The sequence below is a fragment of the Carettochelys insculpta genome, chromosome 1 (genome assembly GCF_033958435.1).
Source record: "Carettochelys insculpta isolate YL-2023 chromosome 1, ASM3395843v1, whole genome shotgun sequence".
In the NCBI taxonomy this organism is placed as follows: domain Eukaryota; kingdom Metazoa; phylum Chordata; order Testudines; family Carettochelyidae; genus Carettochelys; species Carettochelys insculpta.
The window spans coordinates 45,351,640-45,370,534 of NC_134137.1; the positions used below are offsets into that span (position 1 = coordinate 45,351,640).

General features: G+C 42.2%; 1 protein-coding gene across 4 annotated transcripts in view; it reads left to right on the forward strand.

Moving 5' to 3' along the window:
- The first annotated feature begins 653 nt into the window (after positions 1 to 653).
- Positions 654 to 18,895, forward strand: part of IFT88 (intraflagellar transport 88) — an 82,709-nt gene continuing 64,467 nt past the window's right edge. For 2 of the 4 annotated variants that reach the window (XM_074985271.1, XM_074985300.1), the window contains exons 1-9: positions 757 to 884; positions 2,660 to 2,755; positions 4,357 to 4,419; positions 6,896 to 6,952; positions 13,843 to 13,896; positions 14,530 to 14,593; positions 14,677 to 14,746; positions 17,097 to 17,187; positions 18,318 to 18,422. In XM_074985271.1, the coding sequence (XP_074841372.1) occupies positions 2,666 to 2,755; positions 4,357 to 4,419; positions 6,896 to 6,952; positions 13,843 to 13,896; positions 14,530 to 14,593; positions 14,677 to 14,746; positions 17,097 to 17,187; positions 18,318 to 18,422 (594 nt within the window). In that variant the 5' untranslated portion in view covers positions 757 to 884; positions 2,660 to 2,665. Of the gene's footprint in view, positions 885 to 980; positions 1,130 to 2,659; positions 2,756 to 4,356; positions 4,420 to 6,895; positions 6,953 to 13,842; positions 13,897 to 14,529; positions 14,594 to 14,676; positions 14,747 to 17,096; positions 17,188 to 18,317; positions 18,423 to 18,895 lie in introns of those variants that run through there. The other 2 variants (XM_074985281.1, XM_074985291.1) reach the window with 2 other exon arrangements.

Below are 18,895 nucleotides of genomic sequence, written 5' to 3' on the forward strand. Positions count from 1 at the left end.
CCTTAACTTCCTCTTTACTAAACTAAACAGATTGAATTCCATGGGTCAATTGTTTAAAGCTATAACTATTTAATCACTCAGGGTTCTTCTCTGACCCCTCTCCAACTTAGCAATATCCTTCTACAATTGTGGCAAACTCTAGATCTCTGTTGCCCCAGTGGTAAATACAAAAATAGAATTAATTGCTCAACCCTTATTCAAGGTTCAGCACTTGCATAAGCTCTGGTAGTCACAGCAGGGCACGGGGCATTAATGTTCATCTGATCATCCACTCAAATTCTGGATGTGGGTCATGCAGGAGCTTCTGCTTGGTGCTTATTGCTCCCTGTGCCTTTTTCTGTCCAGAGGCGGGACCACAGTTGAGGGAGGGGGGCTTGGCTCTGGTGAAACTGACGAGGGAGTGCAGAGAATACGAAGCTGTCTCCAGCAAGCAGAAGTCTGCGGCTTCCCTGCTGCGGTACCACCGGACCAGAGGAGGCCTCTGAAAGCAACGCCCTGCGTCCGACTCTTCTCCTGGGCCACGCCCTTCGATTAGGGACCAGCTTCTGACGGTCCGGGCAGAATGCGGACCACGGCTACCAGCCTTGCTACTGAGCATGCGCCAATCGCTCGCGCATGGGCAGAGTCGCAGAAGGCCGTGCCACAGGCCTTCTCGCGGTTTTTAAGGCTATTTCTGACGCTATGCGGGATTGGCCCTTCCTGAGTCGCTCTCGTCTCCTGGCAACCAGGCACTCTGCGCCCTTCGTGCTCCGTTCGCCGCGGTGAATTATGGGCTCGAGTTCCTTGGGTGTTCCAGGGGTGGGACCCTTGCCCACAGCCCGTGCTGTGCAGGCGCGTCGCCGGCTTTCCTGCTAGTTGGGTCTCCGGTCGGGCTGCCGCGCCAGGTGCAGACGGAGCGCTGAGACGCGGGAGGTTAAGCAGCTGCAGGGAGCGGAGCGGGGCGGGGCAGTACTGGGGAGCCGGAGCTAACGGTGCCGGGGTTGGTGTCCCGGACTAGCTGAGCCGAAGCTGGGCTCTGCTGGGGCGGCTCTAAGCTGTGGGCCCCTGCGGCTGGGCGCGTTCAGACACCCGGCAGCCTGGCTGGCACTAAGTTAAATACGGCGGTGAAAGTAACGTGCCTGTCTTACAGGTACTGTCATTCCTCTGGTGGGGAGCCGGGTGTGTCGGTGGCTTCACAACTAACAAGCGGTCTTGCAGCACCTTAAAGACTAATACATGTATTAGGTCGCGAGCTTTCCTGGGGGAGACCCACTTAGATGATCGCCGGTGCTGCGGGTACTGTCGTTATGTCGTGCCCCACCTCCCCCAGGCGGTGATGGAACAGGAACTGTAAGAAACTGAAGTGCGGGATGGAGTGGAGAGGGGGGCAGGGTTGGGTGTATAGCCACTGTGGTGATGGGCTACACGATCCCTCAGGCTGGAGGCTCTGTGACCACACCAGGAGCTGTGGGTGCTGGGTCCCCACGGGTTGAAAGTCATGGGGGGTGGTTTGGACTCCTGGAGGGGAGGAGAGAAGAAGCAAGGATAAAAGGAGAGCGGTAGGCTGACCATGCCCCTCGCCAGCTCAGGAACCATACCTGTATATCATGACCTGAACTTCCAGAGCCCTACCCCCACCCAGCAGCTCTCACCAGTAGAGACTGGCACCTGTGGATATGGATGCTTATATCTGTGTTTCATTTCTGTGGGTGAGGGTGTGAATTTTGTATCTTGAACCCTGAAAATTTGCCATTAACTGCTTTATCACTGTATCAGTGTATGAGGATGCAGCCATCTGTGGATCGTTTTTGCAAATGTGTATACAAATTTTGTATCCACGTAAGGCCATACTTATTGGTGCAGTGTCTTACATTCACCTTTGTTTACATTAAGAACAAGAAGTCCTGTGGCACCTTATAGACTAGCAGCTATTTTGGAGCATCTGATGAACCGGTCTTTGCCCACAAAAGCTTATGCTCCAAAATATCTGATGTTCTGTACGTTTGAGAACAACAAGAAGTCCTGTGGCACCTTATAGACTAACACGGCTACCTCTCCGATCTTTGTTTACATGTGTATCTTGCTGTTACACATCCTAAATCCTTTCCCTCCCCTACTAGTGCCAGTTCCCATAGCACTGGCTCTGTTTCCAGTTGTTACTGTACACTATCCCAGGGAGACCCATAGTGCTGGGGAGAGGGTTATGGCACACCATGTTTGAGGAATTCCGTTAATCCCTATCACTATGTCTGTGGAGGAGTGAACCATTTGGTGGTAGTAACATCGGTGCCTAAGTTCCGTATCTGTAACGGCAAAGACAGATCACAGGAATTGCCTGATTAGCAAGAGCAGTGCGCCAATTATTAGTCCATTTTTCTTACTGGGTATAGTTCAGATCTGCTCAGAAGTGCCTTGACTTCCATGGGGCTTGTTACTTTTTCAAACAGGCTAGATTTCAAGTGGACAATGCCCGTTTAAGTATACATTGAAGCTTTTTGTCAGGGTTTAATTCAAAACCTAGCAAAGTTTGGGTTTCATTGCAGTAAGGTTTGGATGAGGCCTAAAGTTTTAGTCCTTGTGAACTAAAAAAAACCTTTGTACTTTACTATTCATATTTTACAGTTGTAAGGAGGCTTATGCTAATGCTGATCAAATATTTGACATAATCAATGTTTCTCAGGTAAAAATGATGCAAAATGTCCATCTGGCACCTAAAGTAGATGAAGATGATCTCTATTCTGGCTACAATGACTATAATCCAACCTTTGACACAGAGGTAAAATAATTTACCATTTCTCAGTTTTTATGTAAGTATGCATACCTTTGTGTATGACATAAGAGAGTCTTCACTGGAGTTGGCATTCTGATACTGCTTTAGATATTATTAGAAGCAAACAAGGAAGCATCGCTGCTTTGAAGTTATTTTTCCCTCCATCTATCTGTGCAGATTTATTCCAAGTTTCAGATCATTTTGTGTGGTTATAATTTAATTGGTGATTTTCTACTCTGAGATGATTTTGTTAGGCACCTTCAACTGTGAAGATCAGAATTTTTTGAAATATATTGTAATTGTTTAAAGCAGAGTTTTAGGAGCTTTATGTTTTGGCAGCTTGGGTAAAATCTAGGCACAGTGAATTCTATTAAAATAAACATTGTTTGGAAAATTACTGTGGCATAAAATCATTTAACCCAATTCAATAAGAATACCAACTAAGCTTTCAGTTAATAGTTTCTATTCAATGTTGAACAATTTGAACTTGTTAGGTCCAGCATTCTAGCACTCATTTATTTTACCCTAAAGCTGTCTCTCAATGCATGTGCCTGTATGTGAAATAATAGAATCATAGAAATACATGATGTAAAAGATATAATAGGTTATCTAGTCTACTGCCAATCATAGGGCTTGTCTACACTTGCCCCCAACTAATTCTCCCCTGCAGCAACTTTGAAGTGTCAGACTTCTAAGTGCTGGCATATGTGTAGCTGTGGGCACTTCCAAGTGCCTTTACTCCTCAAAATTTTGGGGAGAAAAGGCACTTTGAAGTAGCGTAGGCACATCAAAGTGCCCGTGGTTATGTGCATGCCAGCCCTTTGAAGTCTGACACTTTGAAATTGCTGTGTGGGAGAATTAACCGAATGAAGTGCTGCATATTCACTGCAGCACTTCATTACTAATCTCCCATCGCCCTGATTAACAAGTCCCCTTCAAAGATGGGGGCAAGTGTAGACCCAGCCATAGTGTATTTTAATATACTGTTTCTTCCTCCATAAGCTAATGAGTTATACTACATCATGCAGGTTTAAATATATAAATACCAGAATACCCAACAAATGTTTGTTTTTAAATTTGCTCATTGGAATAGCAATATGAGCTGCACACTGGGATTAGTTAAACATTAGTGCTCACCACTAGTCTTATAAATCAAGCTCAGTTTTCTCCCAAGGTTGTATTGCTCTTCAGTAGTTACTCAGTTCTGACACTGCTCTTTATAAACTAGAAGTTCTTGATAAGTTGTGCAAGAGTAACTTATTGCCACTGCTGACTGTAACTTGGCATCAGAACACAGATCTATTGCCTCCACAGTGGAAATATACTTGTGCGTGCCTTGTGGGGAGATGGGGTGGTAGAAAAGAGGCCAAGATCAAGGACTGAAGGAGCTGCCACAGGGCACAAAACCAGTCCTGGAAACAGATAGGAACACATTTAAATGCCCTTTCCTGGTCTGGAGGTAGTTCCCCTTCCAGCCAGGTCTCAGTAACTCTCCTCACTTTCTCTTCTATTCCTCATCTCCCGGGCAATAGTAAAGTACTGTAGGAGCATATGTCCATTTTTATTTGTCTTGTTTCAACAGGTCTTATGTTTTTGTTTTGTTTCAGGATTTAGAAAATGATACAGCTTTTCAGCAAGCTGTGAGAACTAGTCATGGTAGAAGACCCCCAGTAAGTAAACTTTATATTGCAGCATTTGTAAATATTCTCGGGTGATCTGGGTTCTAATCTTGGCTCTCCACAGACTTTCTTTGGGCAGGTCTCACTCTCAGTGGATCACTAAAATGATAATAGAACATTTAGCCATTTATGTGAGATATATGCCCAAAATTATTAGAGCTTATGGCCTGAGGCTTTTAAACTTCCACCATAAGATGTGTGTAATCCTTACTTGGATAGTATGACTGGGTGGTGGAGGTGAGGCAGAAAAAATATTCGCGGTCAACCTGCAGAACTTTTTTCTGGAGGATATTGTAAGGGCCAAGAGTAACATGTTTCAAAGAAGAACTAGAAAAATTCATGGAAGATAGGGTCATTAATGTCATGATGGGCATGGATGGTGTTCCAGCTCCTGCTTGCTAGAAGCTGGGAATGAGGGATAGGGGCTGGATCACTTGATGATTCGGTTCTGTTCATTCCTTCTGAAGCACCTAACATTTCACCACTGTTGGAAGACAGAGCACCAGACCTTTGTTCTGATCCAATATGTTCACCTGTCAGGAAGTGCCCCTCTCAATCACTCACCAGACTTACCTTGACTCCAGAACATGCACCCCTGGCTGTTTCTACACATTCCACTTTCTCCGAAAGTGGCATGCTAATGAGGCACAGATGCAAATTTCTGGCACCTCATTAGCATAAGGGCATGTGCTTTGGAGTCCGGAACATGTTCTTCCAGACTCCAAAACAATGTGTAGAAGTGGGGGGGTCTTCCAGAAGGAAGTCCTCCTTCCGGAGGCCCCTTCTTCCCGAAAATTTTCGGGAAGAAGTGAAAGTGGCATGTGTAGAAACATGGCGTTTGTCTGTGGAGTTTTAGGTATAAAGTTGTCTACAATGTATGAGTTATCTGAAGGAACAAATGTCACCTTGCTCTGCCTCTTATAAAAGTCCTCCTCAGCATTTTGTACAATTTGGGAGACCATCTCCTGGACCTGAGCTTATGCTCCAGACATTCCCTCATGCAGCAGGTTATACATTTTAATGAAAATGTGTCACTCCCCTGATAGCAAGAGCCCCAGCCCTCCTCACTGGGGTTCAATGCTAATTCAGCCAGCGGTAGGTCCTTTGCCAGCTTCTGCCTCAGCTAGCCCCTTTTTCCTCAGTTAAATCTGAGGCTTGGAGGATCTAGCAGGCCGCATTCCCCTACTTATTCATTGTCTGCCAGCATCTCCCTGAGATGATGAAGGAGACAGCGTATATCAGTTGGTTCCCTTCGTCCAGCTGATTCCCATTTGGTGGAGTAATGGTGGATCTTTGCTCCACCCCCTCTGCATTACTCTGGCCCCAGGCACTTAAAGATAGGACAGGATAATTTCCTTCCAGGCACCGTTCATTCCCAGCACTACTTCCTCTGTATATCCCCTATAGGTCTTTGTGATGGATTGGCCTTGCTACATGGCAGAGTGGCCTCACCACAGGGAACTACTGCCTTATTGCTGTATGATAAAATGAGCCAGATACTGATGAGAATCTGTTATTTCATTCTAAAAAGTGTCCCCACATAGTGCATCCAACCAGAAGGAAGCTGGCCTGGACTTCAGGCCTCAAGGGTTGGATGGAGAATGGAGTATCATGTGTAGAACTCTGGAGTATTTTGTAACTTAATTTTATTCAAATTATTTTGATTACTTGTATTTAGTTATAACTTCAAAACTCGACAGTCTTTTGCAAAACAAATGGAAAACTGGCATAGGAGACCCTATATTTGAAATATATATTCTAGGGACCTTGTGTGTCTAAACAAGAGCTGAAATTTTCAAGACTAGTGAAGTTCAATAACCAGAAAAGTGCATACAGTAAACCCTCAATTTTACAAACCCCCAATTTAGCAAACTTTGGGAACAACAGAGCCTGTTCACAAAGTCTGCTTAACTGGGACCCGTAAAATCCTAAATACCCCACCCCACAATGGACTTACCACTGCAGAGCCATCGCAGCATGTAGCCATCATCTCCTCCCCCAGAGCTGCCATGCACAAATTCATGGGTGGATGGTACTCATGTGCATCCTATCCCGGTGGAAGAAGTGCATGGTGGCTCCAGCGGTGGAGGTGGCTTTTCCAGGCCTAGCACAGTGGGACCCTTCCTGCCGCGGTAGGGCCCCCAGCAGTGGCAGCAAATAGTGAGCTTTTTTGAGGGGGCTGGGAGGTAGCTACAGGGAGCCTGGTGGGGGTGGGTTGTAGTAAACGCTCTGATTTAATGCACATCCAGGCTTAACGGACACCCCCCATTAGTCCATTAAGTTGAGGGTTTACTGTATTTTGTAGAAGTAGCGGTGGTTTATACAAATAAAGCTAAACGTAGAGATGTCACTATAGAACTTTTTCTGTACTCTTTTTAATGCATGATCATTTCTATGAGCTCATTTTATTAACATATGTAAAAAGACTGAGTAACTACGGTTGATTTGTTTCTTTGCTTCTGCCAAGATAACAGCCAAAATTCCAGGCACATCAGCTTCACGGCCTTTAGCTACAGGGTTTGGGGTAAGTTTTTTAGTTCTGTGTTTTAAAAATAGTGTGTCTGTCCCTGGAGTCTTGAGTCCGTACATTTCTCTAAATCCCACATACTACGCTGTCTCTCTTTTGTCTCAATCCTTTCCTCCATTGAGACACACTCATTGCTTAACTTGGAATATCAACACCTGTGCACTTAGACAAGGCACAGTTTGTGATTTTTTTTTCAAGATACATGACAGTGCTTCCTGAGTTCTGTATTATAAAGCAGAAGCCAAAGTTAAAATTGTAATTTCACTTTCATTAAAACTAAGGCAAAGACTTCCTTTGACAGCACTGAGAGTTGCATGGTACTCTTTGGGTGCGTCTCCACTACAGCAATACTTCAAACGATGATATTCCGGAGGATTGTCTTTCGATAGAGAGCGTTCGCACAGCGCCCCCTCTTTCAAAAGAGTGTGCCAGGGATCGCAAAATCCAGTAGCATGAGGGCTGCTTTTTCTAAAAAAAGAGCCTGCAGAGAGTCTACACTTGCTTTTTTTTTCAAAAGAAGCTTTTGAAAGGAGGATCTCTTCCTGATCCGGGAGTGGAAGAGGGCTTCCAGAAGAAGAGCTGCATTCTTTCGATTTTTGGATAGAAAGAGTGCATTTTGTATGTAAACGCTCTGTGTGTTCTTTCAAAAAAGGGCCTGATTTTCTGAAAGAACTTGCTAGTGTAGGTGCAGCCTTTTTGTTTATGTGATGGACAGTTTGGAGTATGCTATAAAATTGTGTGGTCCTGAGGGTAATATAAATTTTTAAAAATCTTTGAATTTTCAAATTACATTTAATTGTATGCAAATATTTCCAGTTCTTAATCTCTAAATTTGGACAGGATCTTTTGAATAAATAATTTTTAATAAAGGTATAGGCATTTTGATACCTACTTTTTCTTTGGTCATCTTATTGATCCCACTGCCATTGCAAAATGAACTTGGAAGGAACATATTTGAATACGTTTTATCCGGTCATATATAAATAACTCAGACAAGAGCTACCCTTATGAACTTAACCACAGTACATTGGACTTATGTTAAATTTTTCACAAGTCATAATTTTTCTGTTTAATTTGATCCAATTATTTCTAGTTACACCCTTTCAGAACACATTAAAATGCCTCAGCCATCCTCAGTGCTTAGATCATTTAAGTATGTGCTTCTCTAGACAGTTATATTGCTTTAGTTTTCCTGTAGGCAAACTCACAGGTTACAGTTTTCAAAAGCACCTACCTCCCATTGTAAGTCACTATATTACAGGCTTTCTTTTGCCCCTACTGCACTGATCTGGATATACCCCTCTATCAGATTTTGCCACCCTCCCCCCACCGCCCCAGCACTACACATGCACTCAGAGCTGTGGATATTTGGTGAAGTAATTAGTGGAGTTGGGAGAGGTTCTTTTCGTAAAGGGCTGTGTGCAGAATGACAGTCATCAAAATAATAGAAGGCTGGCGTTATTATTTGGATTATCATAGCAGGTAAGGGCTCCAGTAACAGATGAGAATCCCATTGGGGTGGGCACTGTACAAACATGGAACAAAAAGACACTCTCTGCCCCAAAGAGTGTACAGTCCAAGTACAAGATAGAGCAAAAAAAAAAAAAGACCTATAAGCAGACTAGTTGTGGAAGTACAAGGGAGTAATGAGACAAAATCGTCACCCTGGTAGACTATAATCTCAGCCCTGCAACAGTCTAACTGTTGTCAAAATTTTTGTAGGCCTCGCTACAAAAGAGGATTTTGAAGTTGGGTAATGAGATAGTTTGCAACTGTTCACAGGCACCTTGTCCCAGGCATGAAGTGTAGACTTAGTCCAATTCTACACTGGCAAGTTACAGCACAATAAATTAGCTCTCAACACTGTGTTCACACTGGTGTGCAGTAGCTCGGCAATTGCTGCACTCTAGGTAAACCACCTTGATGAGAAGTGTAGAGCTTGCTGTGCTCTGTGTACGACACGGGGGTGCCAGTGTGGAAGCTGTGGCATGCTGCAAGGGTATGACACGTCTCCTGTACTCGTCCCATAATACTTGTTCTCACCTCTGTGGTCATTGGTTTGAACTCTCCTGCCCAGCCTTCAGGCCTACCCTTTGCAATCCTTGGAGCTGCATGACTGCAAGGGGCTATGAGTGGAATGCACTGCAGTCATGATCAAAGTGAAGGAGCCGCAAAACACTTGCGCGATATGCGAGAGACAAACCACTGCTCCAGTGCCTCGCCCATGACCTGTCAGTTCTTCAGAGAGCTGGATGAAATAGTTGGGGACAATCCCACCTCCATTCCTAAGACCCCTGTGGATGTTTCTGGGTTTATGGGGCCATCCCAGAATGGACTGAGCCAGAAGAAGGAAATCCTGGATTAGGGTGCTGAGGGGAAGGGGGACCCAAAGCCAGAGAATGACTCACTGTCCACAGATATATGCAAGATGAGCTAGTTTATACCCCAGAGGAGTCTAGCCAGACACAGCAGCCGATGTTGGGGAAGCACAAACAACAGAGAATGCACCTGGTTAAGTGGCTTTGATTTCTTGGTGCACTGAAACTTTGGGGAGGGAGTCATTGGGAGTGGGAGGGTTGCAGAAAGCAGGCTGGGGACTGGGTGGTGCTAGTACTAACACAAGGCTAGCCAGATGCGGAGCAGGTGTTGGTGGACTCTCTCACTTCATTGTAACCAAGTTCATAGCTCTCATCAAAAGTGTCATGGAGATGCTGGGCTATTTGCCTCCACAGGTTCCATGGCAGAGCTGCTGTGTTCGCTGTCCAATTAAGGGTAGTATTCCCAAGCCACTGTACCATAAGGCAGGAGTGAACATGATTGCTGCATACAGCCAAGCTGCATAAGGGCGAAGACAAAAGCTGCAGTTGCACAGCAGACCTTTTCTCTTGTTTTGCTTCTCAACCGCAGCAGTGAGAACACACCTGTTCACACTAAAATAAAGCCCTGCCCCAATGAAGTCACCTTCCCCAGTGGTTAACTCACCATTTTGAGGGTCTTCTGTCTTATATATGTGCTTGCACTGGGACAGCCAGTCAGCAATAAGTGTGTGAACTTGCTTGTGTTTAACATGGGTACTGTCTGTGCTCGGTCTAGTGTTAATAGTAATCCCTCTGTATTATGTAGTGTTTTGGCTTCACAGATTTAATCTTGGGAACCCAGTCTTCCTTGCAAAGAAGCTGCCTCAGACAAGTAAAGGTGACTTGCTTCAGGCTGCCACTGATAAGAAAGGATTGAAGGGAGCAGAAGGAGAATGTTGAGTCTTTCCTTCACAAATATTATGGAGAGTGCAGCATACAGCTATAAGCATATGGATGTTGTCATTGGCCAGGTCCAGCTTCCCACACAAACATCACCAGCATGCTTTTAAATGGTCAAAAATACACTCTATAGTTATTTTGCGTCTGTTAAGCTTATTGTTGAACCACTCCTTACTGTTGTTACAGTTCCCAGTGTATGGCTTTACGAGCCCCAGCTTGCAGCTTCCTGGATAGGTCAGTGTTCTAATAGGTGCATGCATCATGCACCTTGTGGGATAGCCTACCTTAATGGCTGTAAAATTCCCACAGTGATCCACCAGCATGTGGAGAACAATGGAGAAATACCCCCCTCTGGCTAATGTACTCAGAGGGTAGGTGGTCTGGTCCCAGAAATGGAATATGTATGTCATGTGTCTCTCCTCTGCAATTAGGGAAACCCATCTGTGCAAAGGCATTCACAGTTTTATGAACATTGCCCAGTGTCAGGATATAATTGTTAGCCTGGCACACTTCTATCAACACAAGTCCAACAGTCAGCTTTCCGACTCCAAAATGATTGGCAACTGTTCATTAGCTATCTGGAGTAGGCAGCGTCCACAGTGCAGTCACCACTTTCTTCTTTGCTGGCAAGGCAGCTTTCATTCTTGTGTCCTTGTGCTGCTGGGTGGGGTGAGCTCACCACATAGTCCCATGGAAGTGACTGTCCTCATCAGAGTTCTGCAGCCACTGCTTGTCATCCCAGACTTGTATACTGATGTGATCCCCTGCTAAATGCTTGTTTCCAGAGTCTAAAAGTGGTATTCCATTGAAGTTGGCACCTCTAGAAATGTCACAAGGAATCTCGTTTCAGTTGTACGATGTTTAGCAGACTCAGTGTCTTACTCCTCATTGTCACTTTGCAGCTCAAGGAATAAGTAGACTGCCGTTCATGACTAGTTAGTGAGATCTATCAGCATTTTCTTCAACAGTTCGAGATCCATTCCTGCAGACCAAGGTGGCAGAGTGCATAGCACAAAAGCCATTGAAAAATGCCACCAAATGTGGATGGAAACACAGGGGTTGGTGGATGGTAAAATGAGAAATGGTCTGAAGTAAACAGGATGGAGTTTAATAAGGACAAATGCAAAGTGCTCCACTTGGGAAGGAACAATCAGTTTCACACATAGGGAATGGGGAGAGACTGTCTAGGAATGACTACAGCAGAAAGGGATCTAGGGGTTATAGTGGACCACAAGCTAAGTATGACTCAACAGTGTGATGCTGTTGCAAAAAAAGCAAACATGATTCTGAGATGCATTAACAGGTGTGTTGTGAACAAGACACGAGAAGTCATTCTTCCGCTCTACTCTGTGCTGGTTAGGCCTCAGCTGGAGTATTGTGTCCAGTTCCGGGCACTGCAGTTCAAAAAAGATGTGGAGAAACTAGAGAGGGTCCAGAGAAGAGCAACAAGAATGATTAAAGGTCTAGAGAATGTGACCTATGAAGAAAGGCTGAAAGAATTGGGCTTGTTTAGTTTGGAAAAGAGAAGATTGTGGGGAGACATGATAGCAGCTTTCAGGTATCTAAAAGGGAGTCATAAGGAGGAAGGAGAAAACTTGTTGTTCTTGGCCTCTGAGGATAGAACAAGAGGCAATGGACTTAAACTGCAGCAAGGGAGGTTTAGGTTGGACATTAGGAAGAAGTTCCTAACTCTCAGGGTGGTCAAACAGTGGAATAAATTGCCTAGGGAGGCTGTGGAATCTCCATCGCTGGAGATATTTAAGAACAGGTTAGACAGATGTCTATCAGGGATGGTTTAGGCAGTACTTGGTCCTGCCATTGGGGCAGGAGGCTGGACTCGATGGTCTCTTGAGGTCCCTTCCAGTCCTAGTGTTCTATGATTCTGATTCTATGATGCACTGCAGGACATTGGGACAGGACTCGGTACCCTGTGACCTCTCCTTCACCTTCTTACAAGCCTGAGAGACAGAAGAGCAAGCGGTGTTCTGTGGAATAGCTGCCCATAGTGCAGTGTTCCAAATGGTGCTGCAGGAGTGGTCACAATACTGTGCTGGCAGCAGACAGTTTGGACACACAACAGGAGTTTCATTGCTGTGTTCTGTGAGCAGTGTAGTAACTGCCAATGCTTTACATCTACCAGTGTAGACACAGCCTTAGGAGGGAGAATAAAGGTGTGTGAACATTTAACAAATAGGTAATAAAGGTTGACATAATGAGCTGGTTGGAGACAGGAGTCAGCGTTTTAGTACTGAAAGGGAGATCACAGATAATGTGGAGGATCTGTTATGAAGGGCTTTGAAAGCAAAGAAAAGCAGTTTATGTCTGACTCAATAGAGGAAGAAGCCAGTGAAGGGAATTGAAGAGAGGCGTGACATGGTCAAAGCAGTGGGCTTGGAAAATATTTGCAGCAGTATTATGAGTAGGTATGAGTGGGACAAGATTTCATTTAAGACCAGAAAGAAGAATGATGCAGTAATCAAAATGCAAAATAGTGAGAACCTGCACAAATTTAAACTATGGCTAAGGATATGTCTTAGATACGTTATGCACAAAGAAACTCTAGTGGGACAAATATAAAGCTGTGAACCAAGGTCTGTGATATGCAGTAGTTATCACAACAGTGAGATGGGGGCCTGTAGGTGTAGAAGTAGATGATGTTTACTTTTCATATACTTGCTGTCCTGTGTTATGCATACAGCAACCATAATTGATTATAAATGAAAATTGTTAAGTGGCAGGGAAGGGGATAGAAATGTGTCTGCTGGTGGAGAACATATCAAATAGTTGTTGCAATTTAACCCTGCTGTACCTTCTCTGTTGTGTGGTAAAATCTGACAGAAAAGCACAGCTCACAGTGAAGAAGCTTTTACAGACATCAGCGTTCCCTGTGAGCTATGTGTATGTGTGGCTGTTCAGAAGAGATTCAAATGCTGCCCATCTCATTAGCAGTGTTTTTTGTTTCTGCTGGTGGTACACATTCGCACATGCCCCAGTGCTCATAAAAAATTATACCACACATGGATGAAAAAGATTAGAGGGACGATGATGGGCACCTGGGCCTATTTTATCAGCTTTAGGTATAAAGCATATAACATACAGTTATAACATGAACAATTGCCAAAGTGCTTCTAAATTCAATTAAAAATAAAAACTAATTGTACCAGGTCTAGTAGGATGCACCATCTATCGATTTTTGTGTCGATGTACATTTCATTATTGACTTTGCAGTTTGACAGTTTTTAAATGGACAGATTTCTGCTTGAGTCCATTAAAAACTTAGGAACAGAGACCAAACAAAAAGTGCACAGCAAATACAAAGGGTATAAAAAGACTTGTCTTACAGGCATTTATTTAAATTTTAAATCCATATTGGAATTCAGCCATAATTATGGAGCTGACTCCAGGAACCTTTTGTAATATGTATGTCCTACAGTGGAAGCATATCCTGCCTTGGTAAAGTCAGTGGGAGTTTTGCTGTTGGTTTCAAGGGGAACAGGATCATATCCTGACATTGCACATTCATGGGACAGAAACAGCTACATGTTTAAGTATTTATAGATTTGGATCTAAACTTCTGATGTAAAAAAAGTGCATATGATTATTAATTTTATTTTATTTTTTGTTTGGTAGTCAAAGACAGCATTATCATCATCAATGGGAAGACCAATGACAGGAGCAATACAAGTAATACTTTATTATTTACTTTCAGGGTGGGCTCAGAAGTTATACTGTGAATGTTTTCTTTTTAATGCATATGTTTCAGGAGGAGGATGTGCTGGCTCTTTGCCAGGTGAAGACTCTCCCAAGGTTGGGAATTTCTCAGCTACTGAATTACAGTTGGTTTTCAGACAGCTTAAGCCTCTATGAGTTGAATTGGATAAAACAATATGAGCCATAATTTCTCAGGGCTCTCAATCCTTGCTGCCCCGGAAGAAGAAAGATTAACTTCAAACTCTGACATTCAGTCTGGCAGTATATTATAGCACGTTATAGAGCACTGGTCTAACAAGCCAGCTCTTAAGAATATTTTAAAAATCAGAGGCTATTATATTGCATATGTTATAACTATCAGCAACAGAACCAAAACATATTTGAGTTATCTGTGTGAAAAGGCATTTGGAGTAAGATATGCTGAATAAAACTGTTTTATGACATTTTATTACTTAGAAATATTAATATGTGATTTGCTACTGTAGAGTCTGGTATATCTCAGAGTTGTGAAAGACTTGGGTCAGGGTAAACAAGGCTTGCTAATCTCAGTTTGATCTGTATCTATTGTAAAGTATGCTTTCCAATTATTTATCTTTTTAATTTAAGGATGGACTTGCTCGACCACTGACAGCAGTGCATGCAGCAGGTTACAGTAAAACAGCTTTGAGAGGTAGGGTTGATAGAGTTCAGTATCATGAAATTACCTTTCTGTCATGGAATTCACTGTTCTCATTACCTTGTGTTAATTTGCAGGGTCTGCATTTGATCCCCTTGGTCAAGCAAAAGGTCCTGCTCCTCCTTTAGAAATGAAAAATGAAGATACGTATGTAGCCATATTTTTGTTGTTTGGTTTTGCAACAAATAATTTCAATGTTTCTTAAAAAGTCACAACAGCTTTGAACTCAGGCAACCAGGAGCCACGTTCTGTCTCTGCAGGAAGAGGCCTGGATTCTGCAGACTTCCACATGCTTAACTTTACTAGATTTCACAGAGTTCAAAGCCAGAAGGCACCATTAGGTCATCTAGGCTATCCTCCCTATTAAATGTCACCAGATATCCTAAAGTTCAGTCTAAAGTATTTCAGGCCTTGGGCAGCTAAACTGTTTCATACCTCAGACAAGGAGGAGAAAAGATTGAGGTGCCACCAGTGCCTGAGACCCTTGCAGTGATAAGAAATTGGTTATGCCCAGATGACCCTAGCAGATGATCTGTGCTACAGAGAAAGGTGAATAGCCCCTAAGTTTCCCACCAGTCTTACAGAGGTGAAAAATTGGTTCCCAATCTCAAATCTAGTCATAAGTTTCTTGCTTACATGTGGAGGGTCAAATTCTAGCCAGGCATCTAAGAAAGACAATTCTTTCTACCATCTCAGAGCACTAGCCCATGCCATCTAGTATTTAATTTCAAGGTTTGTACAGTGTCGGATGGCTTGGAAGAAAGTGAACCCCATCACCCACTCCAACAGTACATCTGAGCACTTGTGCATCAGGTCAGGAGATTTCTTCCCTGCTACTGGCTAGCTGAAGCACTGAATCATGGGATTTGATTATTTTCATTGTCCTGATGTGGAGCTGCAAGTATTAAGGGCATCCTGAAGGCAGTGGAGGTATCCTGTTCTCTCCATGGACCATGGAGGAAAAGGATGACCAGGAAATTCACAGATGTCAAGGTTACAAGGGACCTCCATGACTTTCCAGTCTAACATCCCCCACCCTCAGATATGAACCTACCTGGAATATATAGGCACTTATTGCCACAGAATTGCACTTGCATTTATCATTGCTCTTCAAGGTGGAAACTTCCATCCTGTAGGAGTAAGCTGCATTCTTTATTCTCAGATGTAGTACCTTGCATATGGCAGTAGTAAAATGCATTTTGTGTGATTGTGACTGTTTAGCCACATGGTTTAGATTATTCTGTAACAACAACCCATCCCTCTTATTGTTTACTATTCCAGCAATCTGTGTCATCTATAGACTTTACCAGGAAACACTAGATTGTTGATACAAATATTAAATAATATTGGACCAGTGTTTAATGAAAATACTTATGGTGGTAAAATTAAGCATAATAGTTTTTGGCAGGGTAGGGGTTTAAATGTGATTCCTATTGAAATGATGCTGGTTGTTCATATCCTGCAGAAAGAGAATAGGGCTTCTGGTGGTTAAAAAAATAACTAGCTTTCCTCCCCTCCCCATCTGGTATTTTGTGTTCTGTCTGTGGTTCAGGAGCTTGAATATGAGGTGTGGCCTTTGTCACCACTGAGCACTGTGAAACAGAAGAGGACCAGATCCATTAAAGGACTGGAAGAATACTTGCTTGGCAATGGATGCCTGTGGTGCTTGTAGACTTATAGCAGGAATTTCAGGATCTTCTTGCTAGAACACATAGTAAAAGTTTTACCGTTTTTCCCTTTGTTCCTTCTTTCCACGACCTCATAACCCAAACAACCTTCACGTATGCCAGAACTGAGGTGGTGAATGTTATTTGTCTAGTGTAAATGTTGGTGCTAGAGATTTGGCACAGAGCAGCGTGGGGGGAGGGATTCTCACAGGACCATTGGGCTTCCTGAATGCCATGAGAAGTGGGGCATGCTGCAAGTGAAGGGACAAGGGAAATAGATTAATATGCAGCTAATGTTTGTCACAGATTAAATAATCCTGGGTCAATTATAGCTTTTGATTAAAATCTGTAATTCTGAAAAATTGTGCTGTCACTCTTCAAAGATTATCATTACAAACTAAATTTCTACTTTTGATTAAACTATCTGTTTAAAATAGTTCATATGCAATACTGGATTTCCATTGGGTGCTTGACAGTATCTATATTGTGTTTACCCAAACAGCTCAGATTGAGGCTTGTTACATTAAGAGGATTAGAGCCGAATAACCCAAAACTCTTTTCTGTGATTAAATGGGTCACTGAGTATGATAAAACTACAGTATCGTCTCTTACTTTCTTTGCTAGCTCACACTGCTAGTAGAACTTTTGATAGTGCAGTAGCAAAAGGCCACTTTCATAGCTGGATTGTCTCTCAAGAAATGTCAGATGCTCTGCATGTTAATGAGATCCAAGATACATATAAAAGTTTATTGAAAAGAATGTATATTCAAACTTTTTATTATTCCTGGTATTTGCATATGACAGACGATCCATTATGTATCCAATTTTAGTCCAGAAGAAAAGATTAGACAATTAGAAAAAAAAGTGAATGAATTGGTTGAAGAAAGCTGCATTGCCAACAGCTGTGGAGACTTAAAGTTGGTAAGTTATCTGGGTTTCATTTGTTTTTTAATTTATTAAATACTTGACAGAGTTTCTGTCTCCTTGATCAAGCACTCCGACGAAACGCAAAATGCTAGGACCACCAAATTTAGTATACTGCTTTCTTTTATGATAACTTAAAGTAACATAAGGGCTTGGGAGTGCCAGGAAAATGATATGTGCCTAGAATGGGACTGCTTCTCATAAAAGCAAACAGAAAAGTCAAAGTAAGTACAGTCCTCAAAATTAACATAATTGGGCAAATGTTGAAAGATACTGAACCAAGATGAGCCAGACAAATTGGATGAACCTGGAATAGGATTGCTGCTGAATAAACCTTACTAAAAAGAGATAAAACTTGTGGAGTAGTGCTCTGTCCTGGTGCATCTAAATCAATACTTCAGATTTGAAAACTAGAAGAAAATGTTGTTGGAAACCAAATTGACTGTAGCACTTTTTTGTTAAAACATAGCAAATGCTAAGAGTTTATTGATATGAAGGAAAAAATAGCTTGATGGAATTTCCATTTTAAAAAAAAAATTGTAAAAAAATTAAACCGACAAATTTTAATAGTCCCACTTTTTTAAGAAATCCAAAATCAAAACTAACTTCATAAAAATAGCTCTATATTTTTGAAAAAGAATCATTTAAATGAAGGATGTGCATTTTCCTTTTAGTTTCCCCCCCAAAAGTGGTGACGTAAGGACCTGAGCAACTCCAAGTAAATCTGCTGTCACATAGTGTCATAAGACCAGATATTTAAAGGTTGTTAGGTGTAAATACCTTTTAAAAATCTGGCCCTAAGTAAAATGGCATGACTGATTTTTTTATTATTTTCATTCTTTGCTTTTTAACATTACTTCTCATGCTCTGTTGAGATCCTTCATTAACTGTAGGGTGACTAGATTATTATGAGGGTTGCCTTGCTGAATTTTCAATCAGAATATTGTTTTAATCTAAATGTACTTTTTGTGTAATATATCTGCATATGTGCTGTACGTTGTGTGCACATACTTTCTGTCCATAAAGGAATATGTATGAAAATGTATTAGTTTCTATGTTAAGTATGTGGGAATGGGTCTTGAGACTGAAGTGAGAAGGCAAGACTAAACTGTAATGTCTACTCTAAGGCTCTGGAAAAGGCAAAAGAAGCTGGAAGAAAGGAAAGAGCTTTGGTTAGGCAACGTGAACAAATTACATCTCCAGAAAACATCAACTTAGATCTCACTTACTCAGTAAGTGCTGAAATGTCTGTGTGCCTGAATAAGATCGAGGTATAAAGTGTGCTTTCTAGTAGCATGCCTTTTTAATGAAATTCAGTGTGCTGTAATACATATATTTTATTTGAATTCCTGGAATAACTTTCAAGATCAGATATACTGTATATTTAGAAATGTTTTTGAAAAATACTTTCTGTGATTATGGAAAATAGCAATTAAAGGGCACTTTCTTGTTGTTAATACTCCGAAAGAAAGATTTACCCTTAACTCTTAAAATTGGTAATAGATTTTAAGAAAAGATTATTTATGGTCTCCGCCCTAGTATTTAGGAAGAATTTTAAATTGTTCACTAGTTTAATGCTGTACTTGGAAGTATTTTAGTAAGAATATGTCAAGCCAACCTACACAGATAATGTATTTGAGGGCAAGTGAAAAAACAAAAATGAGAAAGTGATAAATGTAATTTACCTTAGCTACACGAGGCTTTT